Genomic DNA, 19,119 nt, shown 5'->3' on the forward strand with positions numbered 1-19,119 from the left:
CTTTATATATATATTTTATATACATTTTTTACAGATTTTCTATAAATTCCGTATTTATATAAAATATCTAGAAAAAACGGATCGCGCGCAAAGCAATCGTGATATAAGATTGAAGTTCTCCTAAAAAAATAAATTGAAATTGTAGGATAATATTTTTTGTCCAGGGAAGTTTGTTTTTTAGAAAATCAACTTTTTAGATCGAAATATTGATTATGGTTCCTTGTTTTTTTAGGGTTCTATAAAATTCTCAAAGATCTGTATCGTCAAACTCATCTCGCGCGACAACAGTGTTATCAAAATATATGACATCAAAAATATATAACATTAACAATGATCTTTTAAGAAATGTATTTTAATGATTATTAAGATAAAAATTTTAATATATTAATTAAAATGCCTTTTATTTAAAATATATATATAAATGTTTTTGATATTTCACATACAATTTTTCTAATATAATTTATATTAGATATTTTTAATTACTTTTTATAAAACAAAATAAGTTATTTTTTTTATTCATGTATACTATAATCCTTGCCTCAAGATGACATATGATCTTTGTATATTATCTAAACTTGATTTTATATATATTTTGATTTATTCTTTCAATTCTCTCTTCCTTTAATATCTTTCTCTTTCAAATCTGACTGTCAGAACGAAAAAATAAAATTCTGTGTAAGAGTCTATACTTTGCGAAATGCATCCGCTGCGAAACTTGTCTATCTAAATTATACGCAGAAAAGCAGTAGTTTGATATTTAGAGTAAGCCTCTTTGCCTCTACAAAGGAGTAAAGGGATGCTCTACTAGATATCGGACAAACAAGGAGGAGATCGCAAACGTAGTTCGACGACGCAATCTAAGCTGTTTCTCTGTACTTGCAATAACTTCTCATTAATGTAACTTAGACAAACCATCTGAAACAAGCTGGCTATGCTCGTACGAGCAAGTAATATTGTGCACAACAATATATTGCTTCCAATAGCAGGTGTTTCTGCATTGTCTTGTACGCTAAATGCCAAAGTGCTCCTTGTGATAATCCTCCTACGATCTCAGGCTTCGCAGAAGCGAAAAATAGAGGTGAAGAATTTTGCGAGCAATCCTTGTGCCAATTTGACGAATTTCGACAATGCTCCTCCTATCATTGCTTCAATAAATCTATCAGAGCATTGAACGGAAGATTGCTGTGAAATGTAGTAACATAAGCGATCATGTACCAGATGCGAACGTTTCAAAGAGAACAATTCTCTGATGCAGCATCAATCATAATTCTATTTCGAGAAGAATCTGGACAATTCGATTCGCGTCTGCTTGCTTCGATTTCATACAAATTGTGCCACTAGAATATACTGTCGTGTGTACAATTAATAGTAAGGAAGAATGATTGATGTCTCGTTTGTAGTCCCTCCGTATCTTTTCGTCTTGATTTCCTTTCACAATTGTGGAAAAGTCGACATCGCTTGTTAGAATGTTCCTGCTTAATAATGAGCGGAGGTAAAGACGGACAAGAGCAAAAGGTTTTCGTAAACACCATCGTAAAGTGAGCTCTTCGAAGAGAAGCTTATTTCCCTCGCGAAAAAAAATATTTGCCGTATCTTTTTTTCCCTCGAAGTCGCTATGTGATTGCGGCACCACCAATTCAGCGACGAAGGAAGATATAACAACAAACTTGGTGTGAGAAAATATCGATTTCTCTCGCGCTACAACCGCAATTATCCGAACATTTCAAAGAAATCAAAATTAATAAAAGTTAGTGATATAAACGACGCAATTAAATTTTTATTTCTTGCCGTTTGAAATATTTTATATTACAATAATGTTCCGTAAAAGAGAGTTGAAAAATAAATGAGCAATAGTTTGCCGTGTTATACATATTGAATTGATTTTCTGTTTATTTGTCGCACAGGTATTTGACAAACATAATCGTGGGTATATCACTGCGTCGGACCTTAGAGCGGTTTTGCAATGTCTGGGAGAAGATCTTTCCGAGGAGGAAAGTAAGTATTAATGTATTCACTGATGGTTTATTACGATGAACGTGACGTGATTACATGGATATAACTTGCGTCGATGTTTTCCATCTAAAATACTTTTGATAAGAGAAACTTTAGCAATAAAAGCCAAAGTAGATCATTTCCGTCTAAATTGGCACACCTAAAACCGATTGATTCTCGGAAAGCGTATTTTATGGTAGAATTGGGACGGTACTATTCGAATCAATTTCTATTTATAATATATATAATTTTATCGAAAGTTTTATTTACTATTAACATTATTAATTTTTGATATTGATATTATAAAGACGATCGTTGATCCTGATTGTATTCGTAAAAAAGTAACATAATTCTGCAAGTATAATTTTATAAGCAAATTAATGCAATTTCGCAATTTTACAGAAATATTTGAGAATTTCAATGATTTCTAAAGATAATACTTTGTTCCAAAATAAGCTTATTAATTAAGATATTTTTAAAAAGACTAAAATTAATGGTCCATTTTCAGCCTTACTTTGCTGAAAATAAATCAGATTGCAATTTTGTCTGATCAAATAAAAGGGTGCTGTATATATCGTTTCTTGCGCAATATTTAACAGAATTTCCACGAGAGAATGTAGCATTCCCCAATTCACTTTTCAGTTATTATCTTTGCTCTGGAATATTATTTGAACACTTGCCCTTGTTATTTTACAGAGTCACAAAACTTGAATTTCCTGATTCCGTTTGTTGACACACGCCTATCGCAAATCCTAAAGACCGCGTCTTTATCGCGCTTCACGATTATTTTACCGTGAAAACGTCAGCTTTTCTCTCGCGCTTGTGCCAATCAAGTGTTTGCACAAATAAAGCAAGCAACGAACTCAACGAAATCACTCGTGTCATCGTAAATGCCCTGTCGCGCCACAATATCGATTATTGTGCGGCTATTGCCGTAGAATTACGTGGATCATTTCGAAGACATATTTTCAATTAACTACTGATAATTTGATTTCCACAAATTTCACGCATATTAGACAGAGATAACGTTTATACATATATCCTTTAGAATACATTACAAATTTATATTCTATTAAATAATACGATAAATGGCTTTTATAGAATTCATGCATTTATGTACAGCTATTGTGGATACTCTCCGAACACATTGCCATGTATTCATTAATCCGGATTGCAACTAGTTGCAAACCATGACATGTTTCCTCTCGGACGCCGGGTATTAATCGTGATTACGACAATCGTCTTGATTGAATAACGCTTTGGAAATACACAAGAATCTCGCATACATCTCGGCACATATTTATCAACAGGGAACGATACTTTTCATTTGACAAAGAATGAAATTTTGACCCGCGATACGAATCTTCGCGAATACATGCCGCTTAATTAAAAGACGAATATAAATAGACTATATAAGACGTCTAGAGAAGATACAAGCGAGAAGATTCACGTTTCGCGCATACGTTTTTCCACGGGCGAAACTCTTCCGGGAGATCTTAATTGCTCCAGCGTAATTTCTCTGATAGAATGAAGTGCACGTAAAAGTTTATATATTTAAAAAAGCATTTAAAAAAAGATAATTGACCCTTTGTTAAGAAAACGTGCACAGTATCCTCTTGCGCGAGTGGTAATTACACTTACTTAGAATTACGTTCCTGTAAAAATGAACGAGAAACAAGAAATACGAAAAACGCGATAAAAAAAATCCATAACTATTGTTCAAACATGATTTGATAATTATTAATTCGTAGCTTTGCAAAAAATGTTGGCATTGTTGCAAAGCTAAAATGTGAGTTTCAATGCAATTGTACGCATTAAGTTACGAATATCAAGGATAGAGACCAAAAAATATAGATAATTTTTCTGTGTCAAAATGCAAGTAGAACATGTTCATCGGTCCGGAAAATCTTGCTTATATCAATCGATAGTAATTTGATAATCTCGCACGACCGACGATCAACATAAGTTTCTTGATTGGCCGCAATCAATTTAAACTAAATCGCACAAAGTTCGGGACAGTCGCCACAATTGGCCGAATTATAGTTTGCAAACTATACATCGCTACGATACATCGCTACGTTATATTATATATTTCAACGTTATACTACGTTATGTATTGCTATTTTAATTTTATGATTTAGCATTAGTTTATCGGAGTATTACATATCTATTTTAAGCGAATATGTGTGTGATCGAAGATAAAGCTTCTTGATTAGCTTGAATAATAATAATAATAAAACCGAGACTAATAATAAAGATGTTTAATAAGAATTATATTTTTTTATTAGTAAAAATTAATTTTGGAAATTTCAGGAAGGCATTTCAAGAAAAGTCCTCGAATGCCAGCGTTGTTCCGTAACGGATCGTATTGCCGTCTTCATTCCTTTTCGTAGCAATAAATTCTACGTGGAAATAATGCGGGTATATCGGCAATATCTTTCTTTCGGCATCGATGACGGCACTCGTGATACGAATTAATCCTCATTGCTGAACGCGGCAAAGATATATTAATTGAATTACTGCAAGAAAATATATGTGGATTTTCGTGTGAGAAGCCGACAGTTTAGAAATATAGAAATACGCAAAAATTCCCTCAATTACATACCACGCAGGAAATATCTCTGAGTTTCTTTTTATAACAACAATTCTTATTCAGTGGTTCAGTAATACCGAAAAAAACGCGTCTGCGCAATATAAGAAGCTTTCATTTTGCTTTCAGTCGAAGACATGATTAAGGAAGTGGATGTGGATGGGGACGGCCGAATTGATTTCTATGGTAAGATTTCTTTTGCATTATATTACAGTTACTCTCGTAAAGAAAATGCGGTAATAAATACAGCAGTGAAACAAAAATTTCAATTTCTATTCTCGAACATGATCCATCCGTAAGATGATCGATGTACTTATATCTAAAATAGGAAGAAAATATAATTCTCTTCTGAGGAAAGTATGAAATGGTAAAAGCTGTTTAAGAACTATACAAAAAGTAAAGAAAAGGAAAAAATACATCTCTCTTTATTTTTTTTTTCCTCTTTTTTCTTTATTATAAAAATAAATCCACGACGAAAAATTGTTATTATCCTAATATATTTAATATCTATTTAATATTTTTCTAATTCTTCAGAATTCGTTCATGCTCTCGGCGAGTCGGGAATCGACGAAGACGAAGAAGACGACGAAGAAGAGCTGCAGTCACCGCTTCTCTTTGTTAGATAAGCCAGATCAGGCAAAAACGATGTGCAATCTCTCGACTTGCACGAAATATCCCCTTCTCTCACGTTTGCAATTCGAATCGCGTGCAATTGCGCCTCCACAAACGAAACGCGGCTCAACTTTGACTACGCGAATCCGTTTACGTTTTATTAGTTCTCATCCTTCTTCTCCAATTTCGAATCAAATTTTAACGCTGGAATGCGAAAGTCTCGCTAAATGCATCGTGAATAGGTAAAATAATCTGCACTGAGCTACATTATCTGCAAATTATCGCGAATACAGCACGAATTTGCATTATTGATGTATAACTAAATGCGTCAGATACGAATTGAGCTTCCCTCAAGCGGGGGATTCTTGATAAATCACGAATGTCATGACTCAATGTGGTTCGTGAAACTTTATTTGACTACTAGTTATTATAAGCCGTCTGCTGATAAATGAGTGCAATATGAATATTGTAAATTATAATTCCAAAAATTATAACGAATTTAAAAAAATATGACATATTAATTAAAAAGATTAAAATATTTATTTGAGAAAACAGATTAATTTTAAAATGTTAAATCAAATAAAAATTCCAATTGCAACGTAAATTGAATGAATAAATACAGAAATAAAATATGAGATTACGAGAAACGTTTCTTGGCACATTTAACGAATCACTGATAAAATTACAGCCAGATAATTATGAGTCAGTTGGTAACGAATCTCTTGGTGAGATTTTGCCACGCTGGACAACGATAAGCGTTTCTGGCGATGTGCCATAAATTTGTTAAAACGATGGATAAATCATCAGCGGTCGGCTATGGTGACTTTCATCTCGCGAAACGAAATGCAGCTCGTGTCATGCTAATGAATGAGTTGAGTATGAGATAATCTCTCGCGACACGAAAAGCAAGCATTAAGTGCGAGAGATGTTAACCTAGTTGAGATAAATTATTCATTTTGCACGTATTTTCGATCCTATACTGCTTCGATATCAGAGACGGCACCGTTTCTCGCCGGCTCTATCTTTTTCCGAGTCTCTCGACGCCGCACTCGGCGACTCTTTAAGATATAAAATCGACTAGATCGTAATGAATTCCGTCTCGTATGTGGACTTTCTCTCGATTTTACTCTCGCGTCTAACACTAGATAATGTTATATTCCATTTAAAATAATCTTAAGAGAGGGACAAAACATGCACCGCACCATTCTCAACAGATCGTGCCGATGCATGCGTCGGCATGCGATGGCGCGATCGCCGAGCGAGGGGAAAGAGAAGATCAAAAGATCGCGTCGCTCGATCAATCTCGCTGATTTGCATAATCGTATCAAATCGATGAACCTTTCACGATCCCTCTCGGAAATGGTCGCCTGAAATCATCGGCGTCCAAGCCGAACAGGCGAGCGAATCTTATGTCGATCTTCGCTCGCTTTGCTCTCGTCAGGCCTCGTATTATGTACCTTAAACGACTATATCACTGTTACGCCAATAACAAAGCCGCACGCTGTTTAAAATATTTTAAAGGATTTAATAAATCGCTAAAAAACATTTTGTTAAATTAATTCAATTCCTTTCAACACATTTCCTAAAGCAGTGCCCTTAGAATTAAAATTCTTGTAAACTTAATTCCCGTGTCTTCCTTTTATTGATTATGTTTTAATATTTTCGATTTTCGAGAATTTAATTTTTCTCGGATCTAATTGTCAGATATCAAAATTATAGGAATTTCTGGAATTGTAATTCTTCGAATTTTAGTTTGTGTCACCTCTTTACTGATTATATTTTCTCCTGTGACTTTTCCAATTTCCGAGAGTTTAATTTTTCCCGGATCAAAGCGGCAGATTTAAAATTCTAGGAATACCTGGAATCGCGATTTTTATAAATTCAGTACGTGCGATCTTTTTTGCTTATTTTGTTCCCCTATACTTTTCCAATTTTCGAGAATTAAATGATGTGATAGTGATTCTCTCTCGGAATTTTAATTCGTGCCACTTATTTGCCGATTTTTACCAGTTTAAATTACCAGATTAAAAATCCTAAAAATTCCTGCAATTGTGTGATTCTCTCTCGGAATTTTAATTCGTGCCACTTATTTGCCGATTATGTTCTGATACTTTCTCGATTTTTGAGAGTTAAATCTTTCCAGTTCACACGCTAACAGACATAACAAGATTCTAAAAATTCCTGGAATCATGATTCTCTTGAAATCTTGATTTTAATTAATGAATTAATGGATTATTAGCATATAAGGAAAGTATACTTTTTTCTTAAACGTTCATTTTTATTAGAGATAAATAAACTTACATATCTTTACAGTAACAATGTCCCTTTCGTAACTCTCGGAAAATATGAGAATATCTATTCGCAATGATTCATATAGATCAAGACTTCCTTTTCGCTTATCGCATTTGGTTGTTAATTCCGCCTTTTATCATCTTGGATTCAACGATGAACGAATGAATGAACGAACGAACAAACGAATGAACGAACGCTTTAAAAAACTGAGTACGACACAAACGGTACGTACGTATTATTTTATACGGTCATCGTCTACATTGCGTACGTTGCTGTACATGCGATCTCTACATACAAGTCTTAAGTCTTACTTATAGTCCTAACAATTAGCGAGCGTACAACAGCCGAACATGAGAGAAGAAGTGAACAACATAAGACTGCTGCTATAAGTATCATAATCGATTGGTGCCTATCGGCTTATGAATTATGTATATGTATATATTATCAGATGTCCTTTCACAAATCTTGATATTAGTTTTTCTTGGACTATCCACTTACTTAGTTTCCTTAAACTGTCATCCGGCTGATTCATTGTCAACTGGCGTTTACATGGTCCAAATTATATGTGCTTCCCTCCCAACGTAACATAATTTATCATTAGACTCTATCATTATAGACGTGTCAATTTTAAGTACCCTGCGAATAATCTTTCGGAAATCTTCTTTGTATATATTTTATTGCATGATCGAAGCATCATTGCCGATTAGCAATGATACATATTAACCGAATTTTATCGCTTTGTCTATCTAATAGACAGGTTTCTATAATCTAGAAAAGAATCGCGAATCGTTCATCCAACTAATTGATTCCTGAACTATTGATGCAATCGTGCTCAAGTCTTTGTTATCGTTAGACAAAACATTAGAGTAATTTGGTACATCTTCGATCAAAGTTTAATTTAATTTTTTTCCTATTTCTCGAAGATTTAGCATTTTGCTTGTTTGATATTTTTCATCGGAGTGTAGGACGCAACAATCTATCACGCTATTACATTTTTCAAGAAACCGACGATATAACTGGACTCTTATTTGCAACTCGTCCATCATTCGCCGTCGTTATTTTTTTGTATCGAAACTTAACTTATCGATCACAGCGTCGATCGAGCTGCATCGCGGATTAGCAAACTTACGTTGAAAAAGAAGCGCAGTTTTATTGTGTCATCGCATTGTCGGTGATGCCAGTTAAAAAGAAACAGCCTTCGTTTTGCACAGTCTAAAACATTGGAGATCGCCATTCAAATATTTGTCCGATAGATACGACAAACTTGTCTCTCTTCTAACAAATTCTTAAATTAATATTTTATTACAAGTCTCTCGTATTTATCGCACCAAATTACGGAAAGCAAGACATTAATTTTTTTTCATACGTTTCTTAATTGTTGTCGTAATTTTAGTACCCTTCTTAATAATTTTTTTTTGTTATTTGAAAATATTTAGACAATCTCCAATGTCTTTATACGTTTTATTCGCGAAAAGCGTATACGTTAATTCCTTACGCATCGCATGCATGCGTGAGTACCTCTTTCTCGAAGTTCATGCAGGTGAGAATTCGTCAAAACCTTTACCTCTCGATGTGGTTCTTTCGCATCTCTATCTCGATAACTGAAATTTGATCGAGCGATTGTGCTTCTCGAAAGCGGATTAACCGATTCAATGAATGATATTGCACCCAATTCACTTGAAATGACGTAACCGCAAACCGACAAATTTTCCCGACAGATCATCTGAAAGACGCATTTTTTTGACCGCAAAAAATGACGTCCATCATTAAGTCGTACCATCGAGAAAGTCGAAAATACCATCGAAAATGCGCATTAGAAAAAGACATTGCGAGATCTCAATGATCTTAATTATTAGAGCGATACTAAGGGGACGACATATCAAATAAAAAAGATGTATATGTATATAAAAGATATAATTGTCGTGGAACGATCTTTTTCGCGGGATCGGTCGAGGTTTTGGCTCTCTCACGAAACTATTCCCGGTCTCCCTGCTGCATGACTTCTCTGTAAGATATATAACACATAATATCTGTCTCAATATTAAGCAGCTATCGCTTATCGCGTCTTTCAAGCGTATCGCGTCCCTTAATACGTCGTATACGCGACGACCTATTTATCATCCTATGCAAACAATCGACGTGACATGATATAACGGCACGACGCACCGTCGATTATTCTGTTTGTTATCGGTTCATCGATCGATTATCATTGTATCATATCTCCGCGTAAAGCAGCTAATCAGCTGCCGATACACTTAACTATCCATAAGCAAGTAAATTTCTTATTCATTGTAAACACAAAAGAGGACTTATGCTTACATCGTCCTTAAATTGTTTAAGTAAATAACATTCTGTCGACCGCATTTCTTCCTTTCTTCTTTTTCTCTGAAAAATGTTCATCTAATTTTCGGAAAGTAACTGTTCATATCCGAGATCATCATTAACTCGATAATAGTCACTTTTCTCGAGTAAGTAAGACGGTTATTCACTGTAATGATTTCACTTTTCAATGATTGATGCGGCGAGTCATTCTCGTCAAGATTCTTGCGCAACGAGCAAGGATTACACACGCGAATAATGTTAAGGAACCACGAGGAATATTCTTCAAATTTTCTTCGCAAAATCGCTGCGTTTAAATGCTTCCTTCTCTATCGTCTCAATTGCCGTGCTCGACACGTCTTTGATCGTTGGCTTTAGCGGCAGCGACCGCGGCTGCGAAGCGCAATCGCCTTCTTCTAACGAGGGCGAACGTCGACGTCGGACATCTGCGACGGAGACGCGAAGATGAGACTGCGCGATGATCGGAATCCCATCTCGCGACGGGCCCGCCTCAGAGCACAGGCTCCTCGTCGGTTTCGTCGTTCTCGTCGGTCTGTTGAGATGAGGAGGTAGTCGCCATGGAATTGTTCGTCTTGGTTCTCCTATGTCGCTTCTGTTGATTACTGGTATTGCTGCCATTACTATTACCGCCGCCGCTTATGCTGCTACAAGTACTGCTGGTGCTGCTACTTGGACTGTTGACAATATTGTTACCGCCGCTGCCGCCGCAGGTCAAATCGAAAGCGGTGATTTGCCCGTGAGCGGTTATCAAGGGCCGTAGAGCCGTGCGTACGGACCAATGCAGTCGAGGATACGCGCGTTCCTGCTGGAGCATCAACTCCTTTCTTCTATTTTGTTTCTGTAAATAAAAATCAATAAAAATGTAATTATTTGCATAACAATGCGATAATAATTTCTTAAATTGTAATAATTAAATTAAAAAACACGCGTCTATCTACGACACACGGCTATATATATTTTTTTGCTGCTTTAAAAAAATTTCTAAAAAATATTTGAACATCTTACCTCAGATAAAGTTTTTAAATCCTGACAGATCGGAAGCTTTTTACTTTCAGCAAATTGTCTTAACGCCTTCTCCCGTACGTAGATGAACGGTCGAACGACCCTGAGATCCTCTCGACGTATATAGTAATGAGCTTTCATGGTTTTCAACACGCCACCGTGTAATACCGAGATGAGGAAACTCTCCGCGAGATCGTCCAAGTGTTGACCGAGCGTCAGCACGTTATATCCGTTGCGTTTTGCCACAGAGTATAATTGCGTTCTGATCGATTTATCGCAGAAACTACAAGTGCCGCTAGCGATGCTGGCGTCCAATGGATTGTCAACGTTAGCGTTAGTCAAGTCTGTTACCAGTTCCTCATAAAAATAAGGTACGTTCAGGGCTTTTAGATAACTCATCATTTCCAAGGGGTCAGAACCACCTGTGTCAATAGTGGCCGCGCCAATCTCAAAGTCAATCCCCTTCGACCTGGCATAAAATCTGTACTGATGCAGAGTATGCAGAAGGGACAGTGAGTCCTTGCCGCTCGCCGATAGACAAACTAGGACCCTGTCGTTGTCCCGGATCATATCGAATTCCTGCATAGCCTCCACCGAAGGTTTCCAGATATTTTTCGGTGGACAGTGCCATTGAGTTCGCGGAAATTCGAGTCTTGATTCATTGTCTTCAAAATTATTCTCCTGACCATCGCCCTCTTCCTCTCTCAGATCGCCCGTGCACTCCTCGTCCTCCGAAAGATTATCGTTTTGACGTGCGTGTTGTTTGTTACCACTCTTAGTTGATAAACTCATCATCGATGTCGTTCTAGGCTTTCGTCCGTGACTGTTGGCGGAGTTGGATTCAGCGCTACTGCTTCGTTTTAGATCCAGCGAGTCTATCGATTTATCGCTCTCGTGAAAGGACAGATTTATACCGCTGTCTTGAGAACTAACCGAGTTCACAGCCGAATAGATTTTCGGTAGGATTTTCCGGGCGTCGCCAATGTCGAGGCCGCCACGTCCTTCCTGTGGATCGTCATCCACGTAATCATCCACATCGTTTTCCACTTCTTCGTCCTCGGTCTTCGAGCGACTGCGCTCGTTCTCGGATGGCTTCATCACATAGATGACAGTCTCGTCCGAAGAACATTCACTAGACATTTTGCTTTCTTGCTGTGACAATTCGCCGACCTTGCTGGTAATCTCGATCTGGCCGCTTTTTCTTGAGCTTGAAAGACGCGGGGATGCCGATGATGGGAGTACGATTCTTCCTCGATCAGGTGAACCGCATCCGTTTGAGGAAACATCAGAAGTGGAAGCATCTGGCGAATACCTGTGAAGTCCATCAACGGCGTTCACCATGCACCTGTTCATAAAAATTCACAAAATATAATATACATTATAATATTTTTAATATATATATATAATTTAATAATTATATATTTTTAATTTTTTTATTAATAACAATGAAATACCTTATCTCAGATTTAACTTCGCTCGCCATTTCTTTTGAGAATTCCATCAAGTATTCGGCAATGTCACTGGCTGTGAATGAGTCATGCCTCAATTGCTGTTTATCTTCCACAAATATTTGATTAACCATACTGTGAGCTCGCGAATGATGTTGCGGTGTGTTTTCGGATGTATTTGTCTCCGACAGAGCGTCATCAACTTTGGAAATAACTTCCCGGATCTCCGATTTGATTTCCGTCGCTAATTCCTTGGTCATTTCCTTTACGTAAGCGCTCAGATCATCCTCGGATTTCTGGCTCGTGTTCGTGGAGATAGGTGATAATCTACCACCGCCTACCAATCTCTCGGTATAATCGCTGGTCGATGAATACGAAGACGGTGGTGACGCCGGATTATGATTAATATAGCTCAAGGAGGAAATCGAATGACTCGGGCTGCCGGCAGAATCCAGTTCCAGGGAGTTCAGCTCCGTCTGACTGCTGCAACTGCAATGAAGACGTTTATGCTTCGATGAAACGTTTGTTGTACTCAGTCCCAAACTGGTCAGAGTCTGCGGGCTCAAGGGAAGCGGCGGAATCGGCGAGGACGCCGATGCGGTACCGGCGCGATTTCCCGGAACGTTACATCCGTCAGTGGTGCTCCCCAGAGAATTGCATCTAGCGCGTCCGGCATTGGCCGCATCTATCAACCCCCTCTGCTCCTTTGTCGGTTGAACGGCAGTACGGGATATCGATCCCAAAACCGAGGTGGTCACGGCCTCGCCCACCGCGAATCTGACTGGCATTGGTGAATTCGGACACGTGGCGGGTGATCGAGGCCCACCGAAGAAATTGCCGTGTTCATTTTGATTTGAGCTCTCCTCTTCGCTGTTACTCGATGACGACGGTTGATTCAGTTCGATCGTAGTCGCGATCATGGCTCGCCTAACTGTGCTCAACGCCGGTAGACTACGGTGTCTTGGTGAGGTTGAGATGGGCATATTACCCGTGCGCGGAATATCGCTGTTCAGACGTCTGATACCGTTGGTCAGCGTTAGACAATTCACCAGACTGTCATGACACGTGACGGTATTCGTGCGGCTAAACCTGTTCCAGGCTAACAAGGGATTGAACGGTACGTCTTGTTTAACGTTTTGCGAATTTCCCAAAAGGAGATCCTGCGCCTCGCTCGGCAGCATAAACCAACGTAACGCTTCCATACGCTGGCACACAAAATTAAAACTCTTGTCGATTTGCAGCGGATATCGTTGCGCCATTTTACGCGCGCGGTTGAAAATGTTGCGGGCGGTTTGCAGACAATCGCCATAAGTCTGCGGAAAGATACCGGAACCGGAAACTCGCCTCTCCGTGGCGCTCATTTTGCCGTCCGTGTATCTGATCGAGCCCAACCACTTGCGTTCCTTGAAGACGCTGTTGGTATGATGCCGCCATTCGCCGGTATCAGGATTCAGCACGTATTGCGGTAGCAACTTCCAGCCCTCAGTGGCCACCATCTTGAGAGCTTCCAGCACGAAGGCAACTTCCGCCTCGGTCATAAAATAGGGAAAGGATAGCCTGGCAAAGCCTGGCCTGAGACCCTCCGCGGTGGTCTCCTCAGTGCCATTACGTTGTCTAAAATAAAACAGTGTGTATTAAACTCTTTGCACAATGTGCACGACACTTTTATCAAAAATAGAATCTTGCGCCAAGATAGACGCGGCGATTTGCCGCGCGGTTGACGTAACGTCTATTTCTACGCGTGTCTATTACGCGAAATTACACCGCACCGAGTTTAATAGACAATTACTTTCTACATTGTCGGTCTATATGATGTACGTAATCTTTCGCACGTGCGGCGGTATCGTTCAATACGAAGCAATGATCATTAAAATCGATATATAATGGGAATTAATTCAGATTTCTGATAATTCTTACATGTTGTTTGTAAGAATAAAAATATTGTTGGTGTATTTACAGCAGAGAAAACTGATTTCACCGGAAATAAATAGATTTCGAATAAATGATTATTTAATCCAATAAAAAGAAAATCGAGACATACCCTTCCAAGAGGATGCTTTCGTATTCCTTGGCAAGCTCTCGGTCGATCCCCATGAGATCATGAGCATAACGACCCGCGCAAGCGCATCCTCCTCGCGCTTGAATACCAAAGACGTCGTTCAGGACGGCACAGACAAAGTTATGGTGTAGAAACGTGCCACGAGGATGGCGTACCATAAAAGAGAAGATGGGTAATCGCTTCACGTTTTGCGACGAGCTGCCGAGTAGAATCAATTCCGGGATTGTACGCACGTGGGATAAAACTTGCCTGGAAAGAGAAAGCGATAATCATTCAATATTGCGCAAAGCTATTCACATACCGTGTAACTATGCAAAGATAATTAACAAATTCAAAAAAGTTTAGATCTTTTCGATTATGTATACAGGATGTTTCATATAAGCACAATGCAGACTGGTACTATCGTAGTCCTTGTCAAAATAACAAACATCATTTTCTTTTGCAAAATTTCTGAAAATATATGATTTTCCATATATCCTTATTTTTGGATCAAGTCATCCTTGTTGCAAAGATTTAATCGGCAATATTATAAAAACTATCATCTACTTCTTTTTTATTAAATATGCAATACGTTACGTAACAGTGAGTAACTTAACAAAATAGAGAAAAAGTCTTTGCTAGAAATTTGTTAGGTCTTAAGAAAACTGTACGTTGAGATATTCACTATGATATTTCCCTAAAGGCATGAGCATGTCGAAATATTCGTGTGAATACTTCATGGTGGTTGAATATAGAATATATAATAAGAAAAAATTACATAAATAACATCCGTTTTGCTTATATCAAAACATTTCGTTGCTGTAAAAAAATTTGTTTTATAAATTGGTCTTATTAACTCAAATAAAATTTCTTCAAGAGTTCATTGTAAAAATATAAATATATTAAACATAATTATAATAGAATTATCAACATATTAAAAAATAGGATATCTCAAAAACTGCATGTCTAGAAATTTTGCCGAGAGAAAAAAATGTTTATTTTTTGACAAGAACTACGATTGTACCGAACTTTATCATATCTATATAGAACAACTTGTATCTGTATATAATGCTATAGCCGTATTTATATTCATAATATCTTCGGTTTGTAGTTGGATTTCTGCAAAGATAGCTCTCCGAAAGATAGAAAATTATGAGTCGCGAATGAAAAAGAGTGCACCAAGAGTCTTTCGACGCTTTCTATGATAGCCGTTCTTGCTCGCAAACAGGAAGACATTTGCGGCAAGAAAATTATTCGAAACGACCAGCATTGATTTGTTTCCTGGACAGTGCGAAAAAAATGAGCGATATCTTGCGTAATCCGCGGCAATTTCGATCATGCAACAACCGCGCTGTTAAGCACGGCCTCAAAGAAGCGATCACTCACTTAGAAATCTTATCCTGCCGAGCGACAATCGCTCTCGGCGTGACGTTCTCTTTCAGCTGCACCGCCAGTCCGCATCTGATGCTCTCGACCACACCAGCGGTACCGCTCTCCTCTCGCAGCTCGGGATCGCGATGATAACGATGGGAGTCCCTCATGTCCTCTGCCTCGACATCCTCTCGCAGGAGCCACCGTTTGGTCACGAGTATACCGGGCGATTGTACGCCGCCGATGAATTTATGACCCGCGAAAATGATGGCGTCCTTGTGAACCGCGGTCTCCCCGACTCCGGGTAAATGCGGATTCATGTCGATCTGAATATACGGCGCTGGAAACACGGTAGAATAACATTGTTGATTCGCTCGTCGTTGCTTCCATTCCGATATCAAATCGCCTATCGCATTCGTTACGTAATGCGAGAGCGCGCTTACATAAAAAACATATTATGTCATCAATAATAATATCTGAATTATCTTAATTGTGCAGAAATATATTTACGTTTTCAAATGTCCTGTATAGTGAAACACGTAATTTATACACGATGAATCGACGCCTCGGGCAAAGACTTTAAAATTTTTTGCATTGAAATTAGTATGATACGAAATTACGGAAAAATATCTGGTTTTTGCAACCAGCTGATTAATTAGTTCCTTGTTTTTCTTTCTCGTCACAACTCGCATTGAAGATCATATTACGGTGGCTAATCACATCGGATCGACTTGCAACCGGTTTTTCCTTATCCTCGTTCACGAGCATTACCTGCAGTGGTGTAATCCCACACGCTAAGCGCGCCGTATTGATGCAGCAGGAGGGTCGTCGCGACGTCATCTGCCAAAACCCCCGTTATGCAACTGGCAGCGTTGAAGCATCCAATCATTTGCGCAACGCCCTCGCTCCGCATTCTAGTTAGTCCTCGTTCGAGATCATTCAGATCTAGGAAGCCCTCCCGGGTCTCGGAAACTCGTACTATCTGTAAAGCGGTTTAATTGATTCTATGAACGACTCGTCGCGACAAGTATGTCCGCAATTAGGTGGCTAAAAAGAACGATCAAGCGTCAATCTAGACTATTTTAAGCTAAAGGTTATTTGAAAATTATCGTGCCTTGAAAATATTTATAGGGAATGGTTCCCCATACAAGGTTACTGGGAAATATGTTAGGGACAGATTCCTCGACAGAGTTGACAAGTCGGGCCGTTTAAACAATATTTATACATATACTTGTATACGTTTATAAATTATTACTCTGTTAACGATTAAGTTCTTCAATCTTTAAAGGGTGTCGGATAATAAAAGAAGAATGAAGCAACGTATAAGGTCGCGATAAGAAGGTGGAATGGCCGCTCGCGTGAGCGTAAATGGCGTGCTGCCAAAAGTCGAGCTGGCTACGTCGCGCGTTCGTTGCGCACAATTCGATCGCTCACGCACATCTCTCCGCCGTATCACGCCCCGTTTTAACGATGCACTTCTCCATCGCACGTTTTATTGCCCGCTCCCCCTTATCTGGCGCTCGAATCAGAATCGCTCGGCTTTTCCACGGGAATTTATCCACCCCGGCTGTCCTACCTTGACATCGAGCTCGCGCCAAGGCCTCAGGTTGGCGTGATGCTCGAACGGGCCCACGAAGACCACGGTGGATTTCGAGAGATCGAGGTGTCGTAAAAGTGTGCGAAGGGCGGCGGCGGTGCCTTGACCCGTGAACAGGACCGCATCCTGCTCGCCGGCTCCAACCGCATGTCTGACAATGTCTCGGGCCTCATGCCTGCAAAACATAAACGTGCGAATGCATGTGAATCGATTGTGAAGCGGTATCGGTGATAAAGAATTTGTTAGCGCACAATTTTTTCATCTCGAAGAAGACGACAATGGCAATTGACAGTGACGACAATATACTTTCTATTATGCTTTAGACTGTGCCGGTGACTGTTGACGATATTATAAAGCTATGAAGTACCGCGTGTTTAATGCCATGGTATTTATGAGTAGTAGAGACATATAAATTCGTGCTCGCGCAATTGATGCAGAGTCAATATAGATCTAGTATGACGTCTGACGTGAAACACGAGACATAGGTTGAGCAGCAGTGCACGCACCTTACAGTTTACATAGTTTCTATCGATTTCTCACGATACGTATTATATATCCGTAAACGAAATTATCCGCTTGACAGCTCTAATTCCTCAGAAAGGGCAACTTGCCATTTAAAAGATTTAGATTAACTTTTGTCATTCTAATTTAAATACACTCCGCGTATCAAAATATAAAAAAAAATTATATTTGATAATTTTTTTCATAAATAATTAAGAAATAATATACACGTGCGCGTATTTTTTGCAAATTTTTAATAACGTTAGATATAAGATGTATTTAATAAATTAGAGAAATATTACAACGTTCTTATATCTTCTCTCTGAAAATAGCGTTGTTACGCGTCATTTGAGATAAACAACGCGTAATCAGACAGAGAGGGAAAATGAAATTGCGGCTCGTAGCAATTTATTACACATTGTGTACACGTGTCTCTGAATGTGTCGTTCATCATGTGATGAGACTGTCGTATGTGTCGTCATTATTATCACAGTTTTCTCATCGGCTACAGGCCACAGGGTAAGTACCGTGGCCTCGAGGAGGGTGGATATTGATCTGGGACATCGGCGTCAATAAATGGAAGAATCAAGACGAGACCGTCTCATGCTATCGACTCGGCCGAACGAGATTTACAGGCGACTTGATCTACATTTCTCTGAGTCGCCACGGTTGAAAGTTGTCGTCGGCGATAACACCGAACGATAACGGTAAGCACTGCGTCGTTGCGATAAATATTTTTTAATGAACAAACATATGCGAGCGTTACGTTCGACGCCGATTGAACTTATGTATGTCGCGGTTGGGAAAGTTTCCGGATGCAAGACGTGTGTAACTTTTAAAATTGATATCGTGAGCAAAACAACGTAAAACGCATAAAATTGCCGTCGCGAGAATAACTTGGCGAAATCGCATCTTGACGGACGAAAATAACGGATGAGAAATTGCAGGTAACGATAAACCAATTTAATAGCACAACATGTCTGAGATTATTTGCATTATAGATAAAGTATCAGCAAATTTGTTGGAATTAAATATGAATAAGATTAATCTATGATAGAGAGGGACTCTCCGAATGAGCAAGTGATATTATTGCAACTGACTGTAAAATAATATAGGAAAGAGAAAGAAGAAAAAAATAAAAAAATACTTCTACAAGAAATTAAAAAACAATAGAATACATATTAACAAATTAAACGTAAAGCGAAATGAATTGGAAAACGGATCTATGGCATAGAAATGTAATAATAAGAAAATAAAAAGAAAGAATTGATATAAATAAAATTCTATTGTAATAAATTGCAACAAATCAAATATTTTTTTCAATTATTTATATAAT

At 38.5% G+C, this 19,119-nt stretch overlaps 2 protein-coding genes across 2 annotated transcripts in view; one reads left to right on the plus strand and one right to left on the minus strand.

The window, feature by feature from the left end:
* The window catches only part of LOC115237770 (calmodulin-like), a 54,356-nt gene extending 49,148 nt beyond the window's left edge, over positions 1–5,208 (plus strand). The window contains exons 5-7 of the mRNA XM_029811034.1: positions 1,905–1,995; positions 4,712–4,768; positions 5,117–5,208. Coding sequence (XP_029666894.1) covers positions 1,905–1,995; positions 4,712–4,768; positions 5,117–5,208 — 240 coding nt within the window. The remainder of the gene's footprint in view (positions 1–1,904; positions 1,996–4,711; positions 4,769–5,116) is intronic.
* Positions 5,209–7,451: 2,243 nt separating this feature from the next.
* The window catches only part of LOC115237739, a 48,805-nt gene continuing 37,137 nt past the window's right edge, over positions 7,452–19,119 (minus strand). The window contains exons 3-9 of the mRNA XM_029810976.1: positions 17,262–17,457; positions 16,457–16,667; positions 15,701–16,025; positions 14,318–14,584; positions 12,283–13,890; positions 10,832–12,173; positions 7,452–10,664 (exon numbers count right to left, since the gene is read on the minus strand). Of these exons, the coding sequence (XP_029666836.1) occupies positions 10,317–10,664; positions 10,832–12,173; positions 12,283–13,890; positions 14,318–14,584; positions 15,701–16,025; positions 16,457–16,667; positions 17,262–17,457 (4,297 nt within the window). The 3' untranslated portion in view covers positions 7,452–10,316. The remainder of the gene's footprint in view (positions 10,665–10,831; positions 12,174–12,282; positions 13,891–14,317; positions 14,585–15,700; positions 16,026–16,456; positions 16,668–17,261; positions 17,458–19,119) is intronic.

Source organism: Formica exsecta, unplaced genomic scaffold (assembly GCF_003651465.1).
Source record: "Formica exsecta isolate Colony F162 unplaced genomic scaffold, ASM365146v1 scaffold308, whole genome shotgun sequence".
Classification (NCBI taxonomy): Eukaryota; Metazoa; Arthropoda; class Insecta; order Hymenoptera; family Formicidae; genus Formica; species Formica exsecta.